The sequence below is a fragment of the Choloepus didactylus genome, chromosome 5 (genome assembly GCF_015220235.1).
Source record: "Choloepus didactylus isolate mChoDid1 chromosome 5, mChoDid1.pri, whole genome shotgun sequence".
NCBI lineage: Eukaryota > Metazoa > Chordata > Mammalia > Pilosa > Megalonychidae > Choloepus > Choloepus didactylus.
In genome coordinates this window covers 110,565,779-110,588,998 of record NC_051311.1, presented here as the reverse complement: position 1 = coordinate 110,588,998, position 23,220 = coordinate 110,565,779, and the positions used below count along the sequence as shown (strand labels likewise).

Below are 23,220 nucleotides of genomic sequence, written 5' to 3'. Positions count from 1 at the left end.
AATGAGGAGCCATGATGCCCAAAAAGACCAAAGTGTTACTAGAAAAGGGGAAAAAGGATGCTGGGCTAGTAAGTCTTCCAAATGTCTACCCTTTGCATATAACAAATACAATTCCAACTTTGACAATGAAGTTCACAGAATCACAAAAATCACCAAATTAGAACAAAGGGCAGGACAGCCTATTTCTGTTTCAGTTCTTTCAGTTTTTGCTTCATTTCCTTTAAAGAGCTGTTGTTGGGCCCACACACATTTAGGACACTCCTCTTTATTCTTGATATTTTTTTTTGCTTTGAAGTCAATTTGTCTGATATAATACAGATATTATACCTTCATTTTCATTAGTGTTTCACTAGCATTTTTCTATTCTTTTACTTTTAGCCTACCTATACCATTGTGTATGAAGTGTGTTTTTTATAGACAGTATATGATTGGGTCACTTTTAAAATCCATTCTGGCAACTACTATCTGGTAGTTGGTGTTTTTAGACCATTTACAGTTAATTTTTGTTTTTCATATGTTTTGGTGTAGGTCTTCTATTTTCTTATTTGTCTTCTGTTTGTTTCTGGATTTTCATTTCCTATCTCACTTTTCCTATCTTCTTTTAGGCTCTTAAACTTTTAAAAATTATTCTATTTAAATATAACTTTTTTTTTTACTATATCTCTGTGTATAATTTTTTTTTAGTGGTATTACAAATATATACTTAACTTTCATAGTCCAATTAGAATTAATATTTTACCAATTTACATGGAATGTAGAAACTTTGCCACTATCCAGGTCCTTCTACCATCCCCTTTTATGTTGTAGCTGCCTTATCTACTACAACTGTAAACATCCATCAGATCATGTTATAATTTTTCTTTCAGCCATCAAACATTTTTAAAGGAAATAATAGAAGAACACTCTATTACATTTACCCAGATATTTACTATTCATGTTACTCTTCCTTCATTCTGATTTTCCAGGTTTCATTCTGGTATCATTTCCCCTCTGTGAGAACTTGCTTTCACAGTTCTTTTTTTTTTTTTTTTTTTTTTTTTTTTTAATGTCTGATCTTATTTATTTGTTACTTTTAGAAAATCTTATTTTTGACTGGACTCAGACTTAGAGGTAGAAGCTCTCAGTGAGGACAGCCTACGTCTCTTGGCAATCTGTTCCTGGCGTTTTTCTTTGGCCTCCTTCATTCTCTTGGCCAAAAGTTTAGCATATTCTGCGGCCTCTTCCTTATTTTTCTTAGTATGCTGTTTCTTCAATGCAATACGCCAACGTTTATGCTGCAGAACACGTGGAGTAACAAGACGCTGAATCTTGGGTGCTTTGGTCCTGGGTTTCTTACCTTCTTTGTTCAGGGGCTTTCTCACAACATACTGGCGGACATCATCTTCTTTAGAGAGATTGAAAAGTTTGCGGATTCTGCTAGCTCTTTTGGGCCCCAGGCGACGAGGCACAGTTGTATCAGTCAGTCCAGGAATATTCTTCTCTCCTTTTTTTACAATAACCAGGTTGAGAACACTCAAATTGGCATCCACAATGCAACCCCGAACAGATTTGCGCTTTCTTTCTCCAGTTCTCCTTGGTCTATAACAGGAATGCCCCTTACTCAGTAGGAGGCGGACACGGCCATGGGTCAAGACACCCTGTTTCATGGGGAAACCTTGTTTGTCATTTCCACCACTGATTCGGACAACGTAACCCTTCCACTCTTCGCCCAGAGCGTCAGCAGCAACTTCTGTGGCCATTCGCTTCTCATAAAATGTACGAAGTTTGCGTTCATTGTCCACTTCAATGAGCTTCTGGCAGCCAGTGGCTGGGAAGGAGATGTTCAGCTTCATGCTGAGACAGCCGACTGCCTTCGAGGCACCACGAAAAATAGCTCACAGTTCTTTTAAAGTAGGTCTGTGGACAACATACTCTCTTAGTTTTCCTTCATTGAAGAATGTCTTTATTTGATCCTCATTCCTGAAGGATATTTTCACTGGCTATAGAATTCTGGGTTGACAGTTCTTCTCTTTCTGCACTTGAAAAAATATTGCTCCATTTTCTTCTGGCCTCCATGGTTTCAAATGAGAAAATGGCAGTCATTATAGTCTTCGTTCCCCTGTATGTAATATGTTGGTTTTCTGTTGTTTTCAAGATTTTCTCTTTGTCTTTGGTTTTCAGAAGTTTATTTATGGTGTTTCTTGATGTGGATTTCTTTGAATTTAGCAGATTTGCTTTGTCTTTTGCCAAATTTTGGACATTTTCAGCCATGATTTCTTCAAATATTTTTATGCACCACACTTTTTCTCCTCTCTTCCTGGTAATCTAATGAAATGAATGTTAGACTTTTTGATACTACCTTACAGGTCCATGAAGCTCTACTCATTTATTTTCAGGGGTTCATAAACAATTTTAAGGGTCACTCTCCTAAGTTCCTTCTTGTCCATTATCTCCCCCATACTCCCCAGTTCCCTGGGGCTCCCCTTTTTGCTCCTTCAATTGAAATTTCTGTTACTTCACTCTGACATATACTACATTTCCCTTGAGTCTGCCCACATGTAGATCCAAGTGGTAAGAGAACAGAAGGAGAATAAAAGCAGCAGGGATTCAGCGAACCCTCCTCTGATGGGATGGGAAGGCTCCCTCCCTCAGAGTTTTGGCTCCTTTTGGCTCCTGTTGCTGTTGTTACCCCCACCACCCTGAGAGGTGGGAAGAAAAGACTAGAGAAAAAAAAAAAAGAATGTAAGGAAAAATAAATAAAACAAAAGAAAACTGGGAGATTTTTTCTCACTCCATTAGCATTAGGAGTTTCCTTTCCTCTTCCTTGAGCCTGCACTAGAGGGTTCACCTGGAGCTATCTGGCCACAATCCAGTACCCAGTTCCAGGTTTTGATCTGTGGTGAATTCAGGCTGGGGATCCTGGAAGGGCAAAAATGAAACTCATCACCAATTTGGTGGTACTTTGAATTCTGGTCTTCTTTCCCAATCTGCCTGTTAGCATTCTTTTTTTCAGACATCAATTAAGCTTATGTTCAGTTTCTACAGCTTCACTCTGTAAAAGAGACAGGGTGGGGTATGTGTAATCATCTTACCTGGAACTAGTTTCATGAATGCACCCAAGAGAGTGGAATGAAGATTGGACCAAGGCTGGAGATAGGTCTTCATTCCCAGCTTTACTACTGTGACTTTCAGAAAATTGTTTACTCATTCAGCCTCAATTTCCTCATCTGAGAAATTATAGGGATGTACTAAGTTATGGTTTTCTGACTAGACTGGTAACTAGACCCACATGATGTGCTTTCTAAAAACATGATTCCTCAACTCACCCCAAATTCTATTTAATTAGAATTGTGGTGGACAGCCTGAGGAATCTATGCACTTTGAAAACTCTTCAGGGGTTTCTTGTGAAGATCCAGGTGTTTGACTAATTCCTGTAATCGCATCCTATACATATTTAAAATTTGGTTTTCAATGCAATTTTTAAATATTTCTAGAAGGGGAATGCTTAGGAATTCCTTTCTCTATAATTTTTGCCCAATCAATGGGACTGACTTTAGTAACAAAGTTGAATGCTTTCAAACTATAAGAGGATCCACATGCTATTTTCTTCTTAGTCTTATTTCCTAATTGCTAAAAACTACATTTTCCTTCTTCTTTCATTGGCCACAAGTACAAATACATTACAAACCTGGCCAGACCCTAGGAGGCCCTAGGAACAAATCAACACAAAGGCACTTTAGTACTGGGTTTGGTCTGCTTGTAAATGCTTTTTTTTTTTTTTTTAATTGAGGTGAAATTCACATTAACTATTTTAAAGTGAAAAATTCAGTGGCATACAGTACATTTAGGGTTGTGCAACCACAACCCCTGTCTAGTACCCATTCTGGATATTTCATTTAAATAGAATCATACAAAATGTGACCTTTTGTTGTCTGGCTCCTTTCATGTAGCATTAAATATTTGAGATTAATCCATCTTGTAATATGTATCATTATTTCATTCCCTTTTATGACTATATAATATTCCTTTGTGTGGATACAACCATTTTATTTATCCATTCATTCATTGATGGTCATTTGGGTTGTTTTCACCTTTTGGTTATAGTGAATAGCACTGCTATGAATATTCATGCACCAGCTTTTATTTGAGTGCCTGTTTTCATTTCTTTTGTGTATATACTGGGAGTGGAATTGCTGGGTCATATGGTAATTGTACCTTTTTGAGGAACCACTAGTTTTTCAGAGAAGAACCGTTTTTACATTCCCACCAACAAAGTATGAAGGTTCCAATTTATTTCCTGTTTTTTTTGTTTTTGTTTTTGTTTGTTTGTTTGTTTTAATATATATACAGCCATCCTAGTGTTTGTGAAGTGGTATCTCAGTGTGGTTTTGATTTGCATTTCCCTAATGGCTAATGATGTTGAGCATCCTTTCATGTGCCTATTGACCATTTGTATATTTTCTTTGGAGACAGTCTATTTAAGTCATTTGCCCATTTTTAAATTGGATTGTTTGTCTTTTTGTTGTTGAGTTCTAAGAGTTCTTTATATATTCTGGATACTAGACACTTGCAGGTACATGATTTGCAAATTTTTCTCCTATTCCTTAGATTGTCTTTTAACTTTCATAATATCATTTGATGCACAAAACTTTTTCAAAATTTTGATGAATTAAGGGATATTGGTCTGTAGTTTTCTTTTGTGTCTTTGTTTTGCTTTGGTATGAGGGAAATGCTGGCCTCATAGAATGAATTTTTAGGAAGTGTACCCTACTCTTCTATTTTTTGGATGAGTTTGAGAAACATTGGCATTAATACCTCTTTAAGTGTTTGGTAGAATTTACCACTGAAGCCCACTGGTCCTGGGAGTTTCTTTGTTGGGAGGTTTTTGATTATGGATTCAAATCTCTTTACATGTTGTATGTTCACATTGTCTTCTTGAGTCATTTTTGGTAATTTGTGTGTTTCTAGTTATTTGTACATCATCTCGACTATCTAATTTGTGTGTATAATTGTTCATTGTGTTCACTTATAATCCTTTTTATTTCTGTAAGGTCAGTAAAAATGCCCCCATTTCATTTCTAATTTCAGTCATTCATATCTTTTTTTTTCTTACTCAGTCTAGCTAAATGATCATCAATTTTGTTGATCTTCTCAAAGAACCAATTTTTTGTTTCACTGATTTTTTCTGTTGCTTTTCTACCCTCTATTTTGTTCATCTCCATTCTCATTGTTATTATTTCCTTTCTTTTGTTAGCTTTGGGTTCAGTTTGCTCTTCTTTTTCTAGTTCATTAATATGTAAAGTTAGGTTATTGATTTGAGATATTTCTTTCTTAATGTAAGTGTTTATAACTGTAAATTTCACTCTGAGCACTGCTCTCACTGCATCCCATAAGTGTGGTATATTGCATTTTAGTTTTAATTCAGTTCAAAGTATTTTCTAACTTCTAATTTCTTATGTGACTTCTTTGACCCATTGGTTGCTTAAGACTACAGTGTTGAATTTCCACATTTTTGAATTTTCCAGTTTTCCTTCTGTTATTGGTTTCTAGCTTCATTCCATTGTAGTCAAAGAAGATACTTCATATTATTTTGATCTTTTACAATTTATCAAGTCTTGATTTGTGGCCTAACATATAGTTTGTTTTGGAGAATGTTACATCTGCAATAGATAAGAGCATGCATTCTGCTGTAGTAGGATAAAATGTTCTATATATGTCTGAACATTACAGGCCTAGGTGGTATCCTACTGTTGTTCAAGTCTTCTATTTATTGATTGATATTCTGTCTAGATGTTCTACCTGTTTTGAAAGTAGGGAATTGGAATCTCTAACTGTTATTGCAGAACTATCTATTTCTCCCTTCAATTCTGTCAATCTTTGCTTCATGATTTGTAGCTTTGTTGTTAGGTGCATATATGTTTATAATTGTTATATCTTCTTGATGGATTGACCATTTTATTGCTATAAAATGTCTTTCTCTAGTAACTACTTCTATCTTAAACTCTATTTTGTCTGATGATAGTATAGCCAATCAAATGCTCTTTGCTTACTACTGACATGGAATCATTTTTCCATCATCACTTTTACTCTATTTGTCTCTTTGGATCTAAAGTGAGTCTCTTGTAGACAGCATATAGTTGGCTAATTGTGTTTTTTCTTTTATCTATTCTGCCAGGCTCTGTCTTTTAACTAGTGATTTTAATCCATTTACACTTAAAGTGATTACTGATAAGGAAATACTTGCTTCTGCCTTTTCCTTTTCTGTATATTTTTAAGCTTTTCTTAGTGGTTACCATTGGGATTACAATTAACACCCTAAATTAATAACAATCTAGTTTGAATTGATGCTAACTTAGATTTAATAACCTATGAAAACTTTTCCTATACAACTCTACACTCCTTTATGTTACCATCACAAAATACATCTTTATACATTATGTGCCCATTAATATAAATTAATAATCATTTTATGCATTTGCCATTTAAATCATATAGGGAAAAAAGGAATTACAAACCACAAATATAATAATACTAACATTTATATTCACTCATGTAGTTACCTTTACTGGAGTTGTTTATGTCTTCACATGGCTTTGAGTTACAGTTTAGTGTCTTTTAATTTCAGCTTGTAGGATTTCCTTCAACATTTCTTGTAGGACAAGCCTACTAGAGATGAACTCCCTCAATGTTTGTTTACCTGGAAATGTCTTAATTTCTCCTTCAGTTTTGATGGATAGTTTTGTCAGCTATAAAATTCTTGGTTGACAGTTTTTTTCTTCCAGCACTTTAAATATGTTGTCCCACTGCCTTTGGCCTCCATGGTTTCTGATGAGAAACTGGCTGTTAATATTATTGAGGATCCCTTGTATGTGACAAGTTACTTCTCTTGTTGCTTTCAGGATTTTCTCTTTGTTTTCAGTTTTTGACAATTTGATCATAATGTATCTTTGTGTGAATCACTTTGCATTTTTCCAATTTGGAGTACATTGCACTTCTTGGATGTATAGATTCATATCTTTCATGAAGTTTGGGAAGTTTGCAGACATTATTTCTTCAAATATCCTTTCTTCCCCTATCTTTCTCTCTCTTTTTCCTCTTCCTGGGACTCCCATAGTTTGTATGTTGGCACATTCAATAGTGTTCTGCAGCTCCCTTAGGGTCTTGTTTATTTTTCTTCATTTTTTTCTTGATATTTCTCAGACTGGATATTTTAAATTGTTTTATCTTCAAATTTGCTGATTTTTTCTTTTGTCTGTTCAAATCTGCTGTTGAACCTCTTACTGAATTTTTCAATTCAGCTATTGTACTTTTCAGCTCTAGAACTGTATTTGATTCTTTTTTATAATTTCTATCTCTTTATTGATATTCTCTATTTGTTCATATATTATTCTCCTGGTTTCCTTTAATTCTTTCTCCATAGTTTCTTTTAGCTCTTTCAGCAAATTTAAGGCAATTTATTTAAAGTCTTTGTCAAGTAAGTCCAATGTCTGGCCTTCCACAAGGAAGGTTTCTATCAATTTCATTTTCCTGTGAATGGGACATACTTTGTATGCCTTGTATGTTTTTTGATGAAAACTGACATTTTAATTATAATGTGGTTATCCTGGATATCAGATTCTCCCCCATCCCCAGAGTTTGCTCTTTTTGACTGTTGAGAGTTGCAGTCATCCATTTGTTTAGTGACTTCTCCAATTTTTTTTCCAATGACTATATTCCTTGTCATTATAGTTTCTGTTCCATTATCTCAGTGATCAGTCAGTGACCTAACAGATGGGCATAGATTGATAAGAAGCAATTGATAGTTGGCCTGGATCCAAAAAGAAAAACAAAATACTCCCCCAGTCTTTGCAAGTCGACTCTGGGCTGCACAGTCCTTCAACACTAAACCACGCTGCCCACAACTCTGCCTTAACCTTCACCTCCTGCTTGCATGGAGCCCAAAACTTAGCAGAGGAAGTCTAAGGTCCTCTTAGGTCTTTTCTGAGCATGTGTCTAGTCCTGGGCATCTGTCTTGCACTCCAGATTCTCCAGTATGCATGATAGCCCTTTAAAGTCTGTTTTCCCAAGTATCTTCCTTCTTAGCCTTCCCCTTCCCAGGATTTTGAGTATGTCTTTTGCTTCTTCCCATCTGCCTTCCCTTGCCCCAGGTGTATAGGGTAGTTTTTGTCTTTAAATGTTTTTGACGATGCTGCCAGGGAAGCTTCTCCAACCCAAGGGGAGGTAAACAAATGCCAGCTTCCACACCAATCACTTAGGGAAATGCCAGACAGGTCAAAACACGAAATCACAATTTTGTGAGAATAAGGTCCATATTGATCCCCACCTTACCTCAGCAAGCCACACCTGAAACCTGGGCCAGCATCCCTAAGGCCACCATGAAGCTGGGGAATGGGAAATGGTACAAAAGTAATGAAAAAAATGCCACACCGCTTTCTTACCAAAATTTAGCAGCTTCTTTCTTCATTAAGCACCCCTCTGGTTACTTTAAATTTTTTCTTAGATTCCAGAGTTCTGAAAAAGTTGATTCTGCCAGTTTTTGTCTGCTTAATGGTTGCTTTAGTGGAGAGACTGATTCTTGGAACTCCCTACCCTCCATATCCCTGGCATCACTCCTGTAAAATTTTTAAGACACCTCAAGTGCTCAGAATATTGAGGCTTGTGCTGTTACCAACCCACACAGTGAATGACTCCATTTTCCAACTTACTGACATAGAAACCAGGCAAAGGGAAAAACAGAAAACCAGAACTCTTATTAATTAAGAATTAATAATAATAACAGCAAAACTCACTAGCTGTTGAGGTAAGCTACCAAAACAAATCCTAAAGCACTATTTTTATCAAACTGCTCAAGTACAGCTTTAGCGCAATCACAGTCAGTCCTTTCAATCTGTCATCTCTTTGAATTGGTGCACTACAGAATTATTAAGAATGCCCTTGCCCTAGGTGGGCCTTCCACATTCCTGTGCCTGTGGAAAACATGGGAGATTGTCAAAGCAAACAGAAGTCCCAGCCATGCTCAATTAAAAAGTGTTTACTATGTAACTAGGAAAAATATAACACCTTAAAGACATCAGAGTTGTTTACTCATTTCCTATAGAGACATATTATCTTTAGAGGATTCTAAAAAATTGAAGGAAAGCTAGGTAAATTCATTATTGTGCATCTGCGGGAGAATGGAACGTGCAGCATCTCATTAGTATTCAATTTGTAGCCTGAGTGTGAGAGTCTGATTTGACCAAGTGTGGTAATTAAACAGGCATGGGAAATCAGGCAACTTGCCCAAAGAAGGTGATGCCTCTAAATCCAATTCTAGTTGCTATTTATAAATATACCATTTGCCAGATCCCACTTCATGCATCATCAACTCCCTCATGGACTCCTTCCAATTTGGCTTCCACTTCCTCCAACCACACTACGGAAGTCATTCTCTTTCCCTTTCTACTCAAATAAACAGGATCCCCTCTCCCTGAGACCATCCCTGAGTTTCTCCATTTTACAACAACTATCAATCACTTCTCATCATTCTATGCCCATCTTCAAAACCATCACCCTCTTATGGAGCTCCATCTACCTTGACAATTTCTCTGACCAACCCAGAAAGAGGGAAAAAAGGAGGCTCTCAGTAATTCTCTAGAGAACAAAAATGACAAAAAATGGGGGAAGGAGGGACAGTGCTTCTGGCCTCAAATACAAAACATGTACTGAGTTTGGAAGGAAAAAGGATCTAAAACAGTAACTCAGAGGTATCACTGAAGGTGAGAGAAATGGAACACATGATAGGCAAACATCATATAAGAATAGATCTTGTTAAAATAGAAATTGATCCATAGTAATAATAGATAGTAGCACTGGATGTTAAAAAAAAAAAAAAAAAGTACCAAATAGGGAGCATTTATGTTGCGATAGAAGAAGGAAATCAAGTGCAACTATTGTATGCATATAGTACAACCACCAAGCTGAGGTTGTGGTGGGGGCAGGGTATGGGGCTGGGCATTGGAGGACTATCCATTTACTGAGCATGGCACAGCTGTGTGTCAGCAGCTACCTGGAGCACCTTCATACACATTTTCTTACTTAGACTTCACATCAACCCTAGGATAGCCTATGAGAGCAAAATTCTCAAGGTCACACATCAAGTACATGATGCAGTCAGGTTTTGAACTCAGGGTGGATTCCACTGCAGCACAATGCTGCATTTCCTTGAAAGGCAAGAAAGAGAAACAATGGTGGACCTCAAATCTGAAGATATTTTCTATAAAGCTTACTCTGCTCACGACAAGGTGCCTGAAAAATTCCTGCCTTGTCTTTCTGTTTCATCATTCAGGAAATAACAGAAGGAACAAGGGCCAGTGTGACTGCACTGCACAATTCTACGAAGCAGAATTCCTACTACAGTCTGTGTGAATTTTGTTCCTTGGAGTCATGCAGTGCACAACATACAGCCCTGGGAACAGCTATTTTAAAATTCATTCTTCGAACAGGGGAGAACTCATTGATAAAATGAAAAAGGTAAGAATCTTGAAAGAATACAAGATTCCTAGAATTCTTAGTAGCACGGCCAAAAATGGTCCCTAGGCCACAACTAAGATATATTGTTTTCTGTCAGCACTCTGTTAAGAATTTTACATATTTACTTTTATCTTATTTAATCCTCCACTATGACCTATCATTCTATTATTCCAATTCCAATATTATTCTATTATTCCAATTATTCCAGGAAACTGTAGAACAAGGAGTTTATGTAATTTGCCCAAGGTCAAACAGCACATTAGAAGCCCCAGCTTTGTCCCTTAAATGCTATGCTATATAATTCCTCTCCTGAGAGAGAGCAGATTTCAGAAAGTGTTCAGGAAAAGTTCTTCACTGTCTTGTGGCTAGAGACTGAAAGGGAATTTAGCTCTCTTAGCTCTAGAGGAAAAAGGGAAGCAGAGAAGGAGTGAGGAAGGGAGGCGAGGAGAAGGAAGGAAGGGAGAGAGGGAAGGAGAGATGGAGGGAGGGAGGGAAGAAGGGAAGGGTGTGGGAGGGATGAATTTGACCTTGGAGTGCCAAATATTCATGTGGAGGAAGGAGAGAGTCATCCAAAGAAACCAGTGTGTCTGCACAAGGCACATTCTTTTCAGCTCACTTTAAAAGGTACAAAGACAAAAAGAAAGACACATGACCAGAGTTAAATACAAGAATGACAAGGACCTTCTAGCAGGTTAAAGCACAGCGTGACCTGAGATTTAAGAAGGCTCAGAATAGCTCTAAGGGTTTTTACGTGTTCCAAGCAGGAAGGAGGAGGAAAACAAGCCATCTCTTGGGACAGATGGAGTAATGTCAACAAAGGTAAAAAAAACAAAAACAAACAAAAAACACTTTTCACAATTAGAAAGGAAAGAACAAAGAATAAACTTAAGAAGAAGTGGAAGTCAGAGACAGATAACATCCCATTATATAAGCAAGCACCTAGAAACCTTAAATGATTTCATCCCATGTTTATAAAGACACTAGAAGAACTGGCAGACATTTCTGTACAATTATATGAATGGAGAGATATCTGAAGCCTGGAATTAGGTGCATAATATTCTAATTTATTGAGTAAATGAGACTTCCCACACAACCAACCTGGGGAGCTTGTCATGAAATGCTTGGCGAAATTCAAGAATGGAATATTAAAAAATAGCTTGTGAGAACTTAGAAAAATGGATGCAAGTTAAGACAAGAATATGAAAAATTTCCACTTTCCATTTTGAAGGTGTTGTATTTTATTTTTGGCAAATAATTTTCCAGAATTTCATATTATCTTTGTGGTCAAACTTGAAAAGCACAGGAGCAATGATAAAAGGTAGTGCATTCACACTCTCATATGCCTGTTCAAAAAGTTATACCTATTGGAGTTGCCTTGAACTAGGCCACAAAGCTCTGTTCTTGGTTCTGGGCCACTCATATTTTTATGCAAATGGTTGAAGAACTATAAGAAATCCTTCTTTGTCACATGGGCAACCAAGTAGGGGATGTTTCTTGTTTTGAGTGACATAATCTGGAACAAAAATATTCTAAACCAAACAAAATATTCTAGGCTGAAACAAAGCCAAAGTATCAAATAATATTTAGAAGAAAGCAATTTCAGACCTTGAGTTCACGTTAACAACAATCCACTGTTTAAATTCTGAAGGGGTTAGAATTGTAACAGAAATGAATTTTGTAAGAGTTTTCAGAGTTTTAATTGACCACAAGTTCAAAATGAATCAACATTTTGTATAAGATTTGGTTGTCATCAGCCACTGCAGTTGCAGGCAACATTAATGGAAGGGAGATAAGACAGGGTTTCTGTATTCTCTCCGGTCAGAGAGCAGAACATAGGACAACGCACGCAGGTTCTATGGAGTCCACTTCCAGATTCAGGAAAATCTCTGATGATCAGGGCTATCCTTGTGAGGAAGTGAGTTTCCTATCACGGGAAATTCTCAGAAGTAGCTAGGATTGGCCTGTAAAGCATGATATAGAGGATATACTGCACTGGGTGGAAGTTTGAACTGGGGGACCTCCAGGCTTCCTACTGGCTTCAAAATTGTTATGCTTTACTCTGGAAATATTTCAGTACCTTACCTTATTGTCCCAGGGGGCTATGTATTATGAGATCCCTAAAGCCAGGCCCACAGGCAGATTCCCTCACAGACTTACTGGATCCTGGGTAAACATGACGTTCCTGGACTCCTGGTTCACAAAAGATCCCTGACAATACCTGCTTACTTGTCATTCCCCACCTCCATGCAGATCCACTGTGAACTTCCCAAATCGTGGTGAGGAGTTCTTTCCTCTGCATGCTCAATTGTACCATTTTTACCATTTTTACCAAAATATTTTTACACTTCAACCCTACCTTTGCCAGATGGACAGTTCTAGTGTGATACTACCATTGCTAAACTTTCCCATCTATTTCAAAGGCCACAATTATATCATTTATGCATTATCCCTGTAGTTTGATGGAGAACCGCCCAAAGTACCAACTGGCAACCTCTGCCTCTCTTGTTCCCACCACTCAAGTCTTCTATGCCACCCATCATTTTTATCAAGTCATGATCTCTTCCCTGAAGATGAAATTTAAGGAATGAAAGGGCAAAAAAAGAGCCAATGGAAAAAGAAGGTTTGACTTTTAACAAAAAAACTGAAGTATTTCAGCTTGAAATTGAAAAAAAAAAAAAAAAACAACCATCACGATGTCTTCAATCACAGGAGCCAAGTTACTTTCATCATGGTTAACTAACAGTGAAACAGCACTTTTAATTGCCATTATGTTGTAAACCCATCTCATATGCTCAGAGTGATCAATGAAACTTCAATCATACAGGTTATCTTGGTTTTTCTCCACAAGATGATTTGAAAGCATTTAAACTATCTACCAACAAGTGAGTTTTTCAGATGAAGGTACTTACCACAGTAAGTAAAGTAGGTACTGCCAAATCTCATTCCGTGGATGTGCACTAATTATAATCTCATTTAGAATTTTATTACTGAACACACTTAAACCTCTGGGAGGGACAAAACTGCAGTTAGTTTGCTTGCGACAAGCCTTGTCTCAAAGATTAATGACTCAGAAGTGGTAACCAATGGACCTTAGCTCAAATAGATTTTAAAATAACCAAGCCATTATCTGAAGAAACAGACACCATGCAGCATCTTTGTTTGTTTAGTCAGTGAAGTGGGTGGGGGGTGGGAGGAGAGGATTTGTGAGTGTAACAACATGAGCATGGAAAGGAAAATATTAGGTCATTGTGTTAATAAAGTATAAAATATTCTACTGAAAGAATTGAGAGTACTCTCCTGACAATTTAAGATATTGGTAAAAGTCAGAGTTACATCTACACTAATGACTCTTGGTTTCTGTGGATTTTCCTTTTCTTTGGCTTCTGAGCCCTCCTTCAATCAAAAAAAGAAATTGAAATAATGAATCTAAGAAATTGCTGACCTAAGTGTGAACAAAAACATGCCCACTCACCAAACTGATTCTTCTGTGATAAGATCAGAACTAGAGAAAGGGGCTGCAGAAGGGTTTCTGGCATGAGAAAGGCATGGAAGGAACAAAGCAGAAAAGAGGAAAAGTAGATTCAGCCGTGCAGGCAATGGAGCAGAGTAGAAGAGACTCAGTGCTGAGTTGCCTCAAGAGTGGACATTTCTATCACCTACCATTCAAGAGTTCCAGACTCCTAAGTCCCATGAACAGAGTTTGGGAGAACTGGACCCCTTGTCTGGGAAGGAGGATAAAGAGAAAACATTCCCCACGACCGCGGTGGCACTGAACAGCCTGAATTTCCTTAGGTGCTGGTGTGGCAACAGAAACACTGCCACTGTCACATAAATCACACTTGAACTTCTTAATGGTCAGAAGGTCCCTAGGTGGTTTTCCCAAAAAAATGCACAAATGAAGACTCCTGAGCATTCCCCTGTGCTTGGCATAACCACTGATTCTCACTTCTCCAAATCAAGACAGAACACTTACCCGCATTAGACTCTGCTTTTAAATGTGCAGGCACCAAAAAATGAAGGAGTCTCACTGAGGACCAGCATGTATTCTGCAGTGGACACCCCAGGAAGGAGGTAAATGTACAGCCAGGGAATTGATGCTGGGCTTCAATGCAGGGCACACCTGTACCCTGAGGAAACGTGACAAGGTCCGTCAATGGCCAACACCTGGATCAAACAGCTGCTGCTGGAGCCCTGATGTGCAGTGATGGGAAGAGCATTGGATTCGAGTTCTGGTTCCACCTCCTTGCAGCGTGACTTTAGGAAATGGCTTAAACCTCTTGGGCCCTGTGCCAGTTTGAATGTATTATGTCCCCCAAATGCCATTACCTTTGATGTAATCTTGTGTGGGCAGACGTTATCAGTGTTGATTAGATTGTAATTCTTTGAGTGTTTCTGTGGAGATGTGCCCCACCCAGCTGTGGGTGATGACTCTGATTGGATAATTTCCATGGAGGTGTTGCTCTGCCCATTTGGGGCAGGACTAAGTTGAGTCACTGGAGCCATATAAATGAGCTAATGGACAGGGGGAACGGGGTGCAGCTGAGAGTGAACTTTTGAAGAGGAGCTACAGCCAAGAGGGACACTTTGAAGAAAGCACAGGAGCTGCAGATGAGAGACAGTCTGAAGACAGCCACTGAAAGCACTCTTGCTCCGGAGAAGCTAAGAGAGGACAAATACCCCAAGTGCAACTAAGAGTGACATTTTTGAGGAACTGCAGACTAGAGAGGAACATCCTGGGAGAAAGCCATTTTGAAACCAGAACTTTGCAGCAGATGCCAGCCACGTGCCTTCCCAGCTAAGAGAGGTTTTCCAGATACCATTGGCCATCCTCCAGTGGAGGTACCTGATTGCTGATGTATTACCTTGGACACTTTATGGCCTTAAGACTGTAACTGTGTAACCAAATAAACCCCCTTTTATAAAAGCCAATCCATCTCTGGTGTTTTGCATTCCAGCAGCATTAGCAAACCAGAACAGGCCCCAATCAGCTGTTCCACAAAATAAGGTTAATAATAATGACTACCACTTATGAACTCTTACTATATGCTAGGCACTGTTCTAAGTGCTTTTTTTCACATCTTTTTACTCTTTCAATAGCCCTATAAAGTACATATAGTATACTATACGTACATAGTACATACATATGTACATAGTACATAGTACTTCATAGTATAAAGTACATGTTATTATTCCCATCATATCATAAAGAAACAGAAATGCCCTTTAGATGCAACTAGAGACTTAGCTAGGATAAAGGAACATAAATTCAACAGATCTCAGGCACCAACACACATTAAGTTAGTAACACATTGAAAATACAAACAAACAGGAGGGGAAAAGCCCACGTCAGCTCTGTACAGAATAAGATACTTTTCCTAAATTAATAGTTAAGTGCACAGACTATGGAATCAAACTATGCGAGTCAAATCCTGCCTCTTCCACCTACCAACTTAGCAACGAGTTACAGAGAAATTAAGTAAACCACCAATTTCCTCATCTGTAGATGAAGAATCTAGTGGGGATTGATAATAATGTACCTATCAAAAAGATTTGTTAGGATTAAATGGATCCAGGTAAAGCATTTAAAACATGCCTCATGAATGTTATCTATTAAAATTGTTGTTATAATTTTCCAGCACTGGGCTGAGTGTTGTGGCAGATACACAAATGTGGACTACAGCCCCTCTCACAAAGAGCAAAGCCCAAAATCCAGGACAATATAGAAGGGAGAGCTCAGAAGGTGGTATAGGTTGGTAGGCTGGGGAATTGCGATGATGTTGATGGCTGAAGTAGCCAGGAAGTCTTCACTGAGAAGTTTCCTGGGTGATGTAGATAGGGAAATGGAGGCCATTAAAGAAGCGGTAAAGACAAGGGAAAAGGACTGCTGGGGCAGGGGGCAGCAGAGCATGTCCACACTAAGTGGGGAGAGGTTGGGGCAGCAGATTTGCTTTGTAAGCTGCATGAAAGAAAAAAGTAAGTCGCACATATATTCTTTCAGGAAAGGATAGTTTTTGAAAGTCCTTAGAAAAATGAAGTTCTTAGAATTTGCTTTGTAAGAAACAGAACTAAAAGCTATGCACATTATCCATTTCTAAAAATCACTTGTCCTAGTATCTTCTCTTCCAGTCACTGACTGGTCAAGATATTCATCCTGATGTATTCTACTAGGAACAGCACAAACTCAAAATATAACAGCCTTTTTGTGTAGGGCTATATGGAAGTCTCGGAATAACTACAGTTTAATAACTCCATTTTTCATTTTAGGCACTAAAATCGATGCTCCCTGTATACCTCCAGCTGTGACTTTATAACAAAATGGGTGCTGCCACAAATCCTTCAGTATTTGCAATGGCAGCCGTGCATTAACCAATTCTGTTAGATGTACCAGTGATTCCTAGATTTGGGGAATGGTCAGAAAAGTGAAACTTTACACCCAGGTCATTCACATACAACAACCATTTGAATGCCCAGCTTCTCTTACCAAATCATGAACTGGCTTCTCTCTCCTGACTTAATACATTACTGAGAGAATCAAGACCAAACAACTGCAAAATAATACTTGCTATTAGTTTATTCGGCAGTTCCACTTATCTCAATACTCATGACATATGGACCAATTAAAAATCTCCTGGGATAATCTTTTTCATTCAGCTCAAACCAGTGTGAAGGAGACACAACATGCTTGATGACCCATTCAAACACTAATCACTCACAGAGACTCATACGGGAAAGGCAATGCTGAGTCTGCAATTTATTTCATGGAAAAGTAACAATTCTTAAACTAAAATGGACAATTTTTTTCCTAAAAACAGAAAGAATGGTCTTTTCAGCAATCTGTCTAGAATAGCTATACTACAGTTCTGTGAATGGAAAATTTCAGGCAGACAGCTTCTCTGGATCACTTTCACTCGTGTGTGTGTGTGTGTGTGTGTGTGTGTGTGTGTGTGTGTGTAATATGCAAATGTAAGGCAATGGTTCTCAAAGTTCAGAATGCATCGGGCTTGTTAAAACATCAATTGCCACCCCACCTCTCCTCCAGTTTCTGAACCCATAGGTCTGGCGTGGGGCCTGAATATTTGCATGTCTAACAAGTTCCCAGAGATACTGAGGCTGCTGGTCTGGAAACCACACTTTGAGAACTATTGTTCTAGGGCATTTTATTAAAACAAGTCAAACTTCATTTCAAGCAGCATCCAGGGGTTAAAAAAAATAACAATTAAGTCCTTGAAGTAGGTTATTACTTCTTTTTACTGCTTATGTTTTTGCTTCAAATGCCAGTGTGCTTCTCTCCTCAATCATCAAGTAATTAATCCTCTTCCTACAATATTGGCAATTCAATAAACAAGCATCAATTATGTGCCCAATTCAGTACAAGAACTCTGGAGTGCAAAGAATTGCACACATGACAGTTTTGCTCCAAAGGAACTGACCAGCTACTAAGGATAGCTTAGGCAGGGTTTCTAGTTCAAGAAGACTTTCATCCATTCAACCTCTCCATCCACTTTATATTTCTGAGCATTTGTCCTGAGCCTAACTGCAGGGTAGATGGCAACTCTGCATGATGAATATTATTAATATTCATGGACGAAGTGTGATTTTTCTGCCTCCTCAAAAAGTTTTAAACACCATCTATATGCTAATGACTCCCACACTTACACCTATAGCCCTGACCTCTTCTCTGAACTCCAGACTCATGCGTGCAAATGTCTCTTCTACCAGCAATTGTGTATCTCAAGGTATTTCAAACGAACTTGTCCAAAACTGTTCTCTAGATCTTCTCTACAAATGCAGTATTCCCAAAGACTTCTAGTTTCGCAGGCAAAGTCTTGGAATCATACTTAATTCCTCTTTTCTTAAACATCACATCAATCAGCAAATCCTATTGGCTCTACCTTCAAAATATGTCCAGAATCTGATCACCTCCCACCACATTCACCTACACAATTGCAATCCAAGCCACAATCATGCCTCTTATGGCTTATTAAGTTTGCTTCCTACTTCATCTCCTTGCTGTTGTCCTTGACTCCTATGGTTTGTTCTCATAGAGGCACCGTGATTTTGCTAAAACCTGACTCACACATGAAGCCATCACTCTGCTCACTATCCTCTAGGCGCTCCCCATCTAAAAGTAAAACCCAAAGTCCTCTCCATGGTTCACAAGCCCTCACTCACTGGGACCCTTTCTGCCATGCCCTTTCCACTCTTTCTCTCTCTCACTCACTCACTGCTCCAGTCACGCTGGCCTCTTTATAGTTTCCTGCAAACTAGGGCCTTTGCACTTACTATTTTCTCAGACTGCAACACTCCACCCCAGATATCTGCATGGCTGGCCCCCTTCCTTTCAAGTGACACCGTTCCCAATCACCCTTGTTAAAACGTCTTACCCTTCACCACCACCACCATCATTCCCTATCATTTTATCTCCATACCACCTATCCTTGACAAGGATGGAAAAGAAAGCATTTTGATTGAGTCCTTAAAGCTGCAGTTGTGCTTAGGAAGTAGGAATAACATACATGCAACAGAGATTGCGAAGAAACAAAGACTGTCGCTCAAAAAAAAAAAAATCCCTTTTCTAAGTTGAAGAACTCAGCTCAGTGCGAAAATGAAAATCAACTTAAACGGTAAACTTGGAAATCCTCAGCGGGGCAAACAATCTTCTCAATCTTAAGTTCAAGAAATGATCTCTAAGGTAACTTACAAAAGTGGTTCTTTATCAACAACAACAAAAAGCCAAAAAGAAATTGTTTTGTATAAATCTCATCAACAAAGGACCAAAATCCCAGAGGGAGATCAGTTATCCTTCTTTCCCAAATTCCTGTCCTACCCAACCCTGTCCCCATAACATTCCTATCAAGTGAAAGATACTTGGCTAATTGTGGTTAAAAGAAAAGAAAAAATGATCCAGTTAAACTTAGCAATATTTTAAAAGTGATGCACCAATCAAGAAAAGTATACCAAAGCTAATGAACTATTTTCCTCCATTCATTTTGAATCAGTTAAGAATTCTCATGTATAAAATCTGACAGTTTTATCCTTGCATGAGTTGTGTCACTTGAACTTTTTGATGGCCTTCAAAAACTTGTGGATAAGAACAGAGCAAATATTTTTCACAATAGTAAAAAAACAAAAAACAAAAAACGAAACAAACCTGAAGAAAGCTACACAAGTCTTAATATTTAAAAGATTACACCAGAGTATTAAAAGTTTGTCATTCATCATTGCCAAGAGCTAAATATCATTTTGTTAACCACTAAATATGGATTAAAATTACTCCAAAGAATAAATTTATATATAAAAATTTTTCCCCATTACCACTTGTTTTCTTTGGATACAACACATATTTCATCTTCAGGCCTGACTTTTTCACTACAAAAGGGAACTATGCTTTCAAAAAGAACTGAATTACATACTTTTTTTTTTTTATGACTACATTTCAGTGAGTAGGTAAAGAAAAAGCTTTTTAATCTAACTCAAAGTTTCACTTTAGTGCTCAGCTAAATAGAAATTTTCAAGTGAAACTTTGCTTAAAGATATACTAAAGCACCATATGATCCCAGCTTCAAGAAAAATTCTATTTCATTTTGTAACATGAGTAAATAAGCTTATTAGCTAAAGTGAACTTAAACGATCTCTGTAGGTTTTATAAACTTTAGCAAATTAGTTCATTTAACTAGCAAATTTAGTTCACTTAAATTATTATGTATCTCCCTAGCATTTTTAAAATGTAAGATAATGTATTTTGTGGAAACAGTCATTCTTTCTCAAGGGATACTAATTTACCATGTTTCCATATCAACTTAAAATCTTGAATTCTATAGAATACTCTCATACAAAATGTCAAAGTTAAGGAAAACAGACTCAAAAAGGAATTTTTAATAACAGTAAAGTTTTTGGCACAGGCATAATTCCATTCACATTCTCAGCTTTTCAATTCCATTTGTTTTAAAATTAGTTTTAATAAATGTTATATCATAATTCATTATCACTGCATAATGCATTTGTGAAACATCTAGTAACTCTTTATTACGTAATCTCACAATTCAAATATGCTGTTACTGTTCTGATGTTAGCACTTATTAGCTACCTTTCAAGGGCAAAAAAAAAATTGTTTTTAAAAGGATTAAAAGTGATTTTAACCACTTTTATTTTGAAGATGGAGAAAGAAAGTATAAGTATGTTAAAAGGTCTGTCCAATTGGATGGTTGAGTCTCTAATGAAATGAGAAGTTCTTTTGTATTACCCTGGAAAACACTGGCTTCTACCAGGCAGGTAATTGCCATTCATACTATCTAGTGCCAACTAAAGTAGAAATTAAAGGAAGTCAACCATAAAATTCATGTAAAAAAGAAGAAATAAACAACTCCTAATCAATTAAGAAATAGATAAGAATTGATTAGCTCTTTATGTGCCCAGCTGAGTAAGTCATCTAAACACAAGGACCAAGTTTCTCTCGTTTGTTTTCTAAAAGTGGTCGTGTATAGATAACGGCTACAGGTACAGCCTAGTGCCACACGGAGATCACAATGGCATCAAACTCATATCTTTTGACAAGGGGGAAATTTTCCTGTGAATATTACATTGATAGTGAATAAACTGCAAAGTGAGAGGCTGAAAACAAAAAAATCATCACACAGACACAAACACCCACTCACAGACATAATACAAAAGGGCTCCACTTACACTGTGCCAGTTATGGATATCCGCAAGTATCGGTGACAACTGAGAGGTAACCGTCTCCTCATTACATATATGCCTGATCACTCGCTGCCCTTTGCTTGCCACTGTAGCATCTCAGCTCCCTGAAGATTCACACAATAAAGGCCCGCTTCTCATGAAACGCTACAGGATTCTGTCAGATGCTGATGTTATAGGTCATGTTCAGTAATCACTGGACTAGCACTACACAAGCTTCGATATTTTCCACTCTCCAGTTGGAAAGAATATGCACAAAATTCCTTATCAGATATTTGTTAAGAATGCATGGGAAATTGATTTTCATCTCATACATGTTGGGAAAAGATCCTTGGCTTCAGGGCAAAGTTTAGAGGAATAGTACACAGTTGCCAAAGACTAGTTAACTGAGTTCCAAAGTTCATCACTGGCTAAACTCACATTTTTACATTTGCCATACAAAGCAGATATTCTAAAAAGGTTAACACAACATATGACCCTATACCTTACGTTTGACTAAATAAATGAAGATCTTTCCCTGAGTCAGCTATGCCAGGTTTTACTGTCCTAAGACAAAAGTTGAATTCAAAGAAAGCAAAGTTTATAGAGAAAATATTCCATATTTTAAAAAAAGAAAGAAGAAAGAAAATCTTACAATCACTATTCTGATTACTACTCAGGAACTGAAAGTGTAAACTCAATGGAATTACTTTTTACCATTGGTTCCAGGATATAAGATCATTTAAATTAGTACACATAAAAAAAACTGCATTATGGTTTCATGAAATCTGCCTACCATGTTAAAAATATCAAAATGCAGTATCATATAGGTTTCATATTATAGTGTAATATTTATTAAACTTCATCATTTATGATCACTTTATTGTGAACAAATTAACACTCACATAAACTTTGACATTTAAAAGCACAAAGAACATATTGATTTTTCAACTATTTTGTTGACATGTATTTTAATTCTCATGCAGTGTTCATAATTGGGAGACAGTATTTATATACATTGCCCTCTCATACTATGCTTATTAAACCCAAAGTTTGGAGGGTAGAAAAATGTCAACATATTTTCACTGAAATTCCTTCTCTAAAAACTGCCCATGGATATTTTAAAACTCCGTTCCTTCTAATTATATACTTGTAGTACATTCTTCTGTAAAAGGTATAATTGTAGTCACATAACAATAGTTATGATGAGGCAATAATATCAGTTCAGGAAGGGATTACAACAAATGAGACCAAAAGCTGAACAGAAGAGACCAGAGCATATAAAAATCATTTGAAAACACCACACAAACTTAGATGTTTTCCATTTTCCAGTTGGAAAGAACATGCACAAATTTTTCTTAGCAGACAGTTGTCAGGAGTGCATGGGAAATTGGCTTATATGCTGTCAGATATGTTGAGAGAAGATCAATGCCACTGAGGAAAAAAGCTGTATTCATTATCTTTTGGGTCTGTCTATATCATCTATAGCTGCTAGTAGTTTTTGTCTTGCTTTCTTATTGATATGGGATCCCAAGCAAACATTCACCAGATTTGTTAACTGCTTCGTTGAGTATTCCTGCCCAAAAAAGAAGATCCAAATTTAGTATACTGAAAGACATACATTTGACCAATTCAATGAAAGAACAGGCAGATATTCAGGTCTCAGTAGATGCTTACTGAGCATTACAAACCAATGAAAAGCAGTGAGAATCACAGTTGGGTCATGGAAGACAAACTATTTACAGGGAAACAGGGAATTAAGAATACTGTCATATACATTTGAAACAGGAAGCATTTAGAATCTATTTTAATGTGGCAGAGTAATCTGACGTACCTATGTTTTTTATTACTTTGAAGACCACAGACTTTATGCTTGCTTCTGTAACAGTCTTTGTTATTAGGTTATCAAAATATGCTAACATTTCAAATTAAAAAACACTACCCAGCAAGTATTTTCTGGCACTCTATGATAGGCAAACACTTTAGGTAAAACAAAAACAAAAACACTCCAACAACAGAACAGCTCTTCTGAGATATAGTAAGTGAATAAGGCAACAA

General features: G+C 37.3%; 2 protein-coding genes across 2 annotated transcripts in view; both read right to left on the bottom strand.

The window, feature by feature from the left end:
- Window positions 1-1,067: 1,067 nt before the first annotated feature.
- Window positions 1,068-1,856, bottom strand: LOC119534388 (40S ribosomal protein S6-like). Its single transcript, XM_037836682.1, has one exon. The coding sequence runs from the start codon at window positions 1,830-1,832 to the stop codon at window positions 1,083-1,085; it is 750 nt and encodes a 249-aa protein (XP_037692610.1). The 5' UTR covers window positions 1,833-1,856; the 3' UTR covers window positions 1,068-1,082.
- A 20,138-nt stretch (window positions 1,857-21,994) lies between these two features.
- VPS50 (VPS50 subunit of EARP/GARPII complex) overlaps window positions 21,995-23,220 on the bottom strand; it is a 203,689-nt gene continuing 202,463 nt past the window's right edge. The window contains exon 28 of the mRNA XM_037836677.1: window positions 21,995-22,738. Within this exon, the coding sequence (XP_037692605.1) occupies window positions 22,619-22,738 (120 nt within the window). The 3' untranslated portion in view covers window positions 21,995-22,618. The remainder of the gene's footprint in view (window positions 22,739-23,220) is intronic.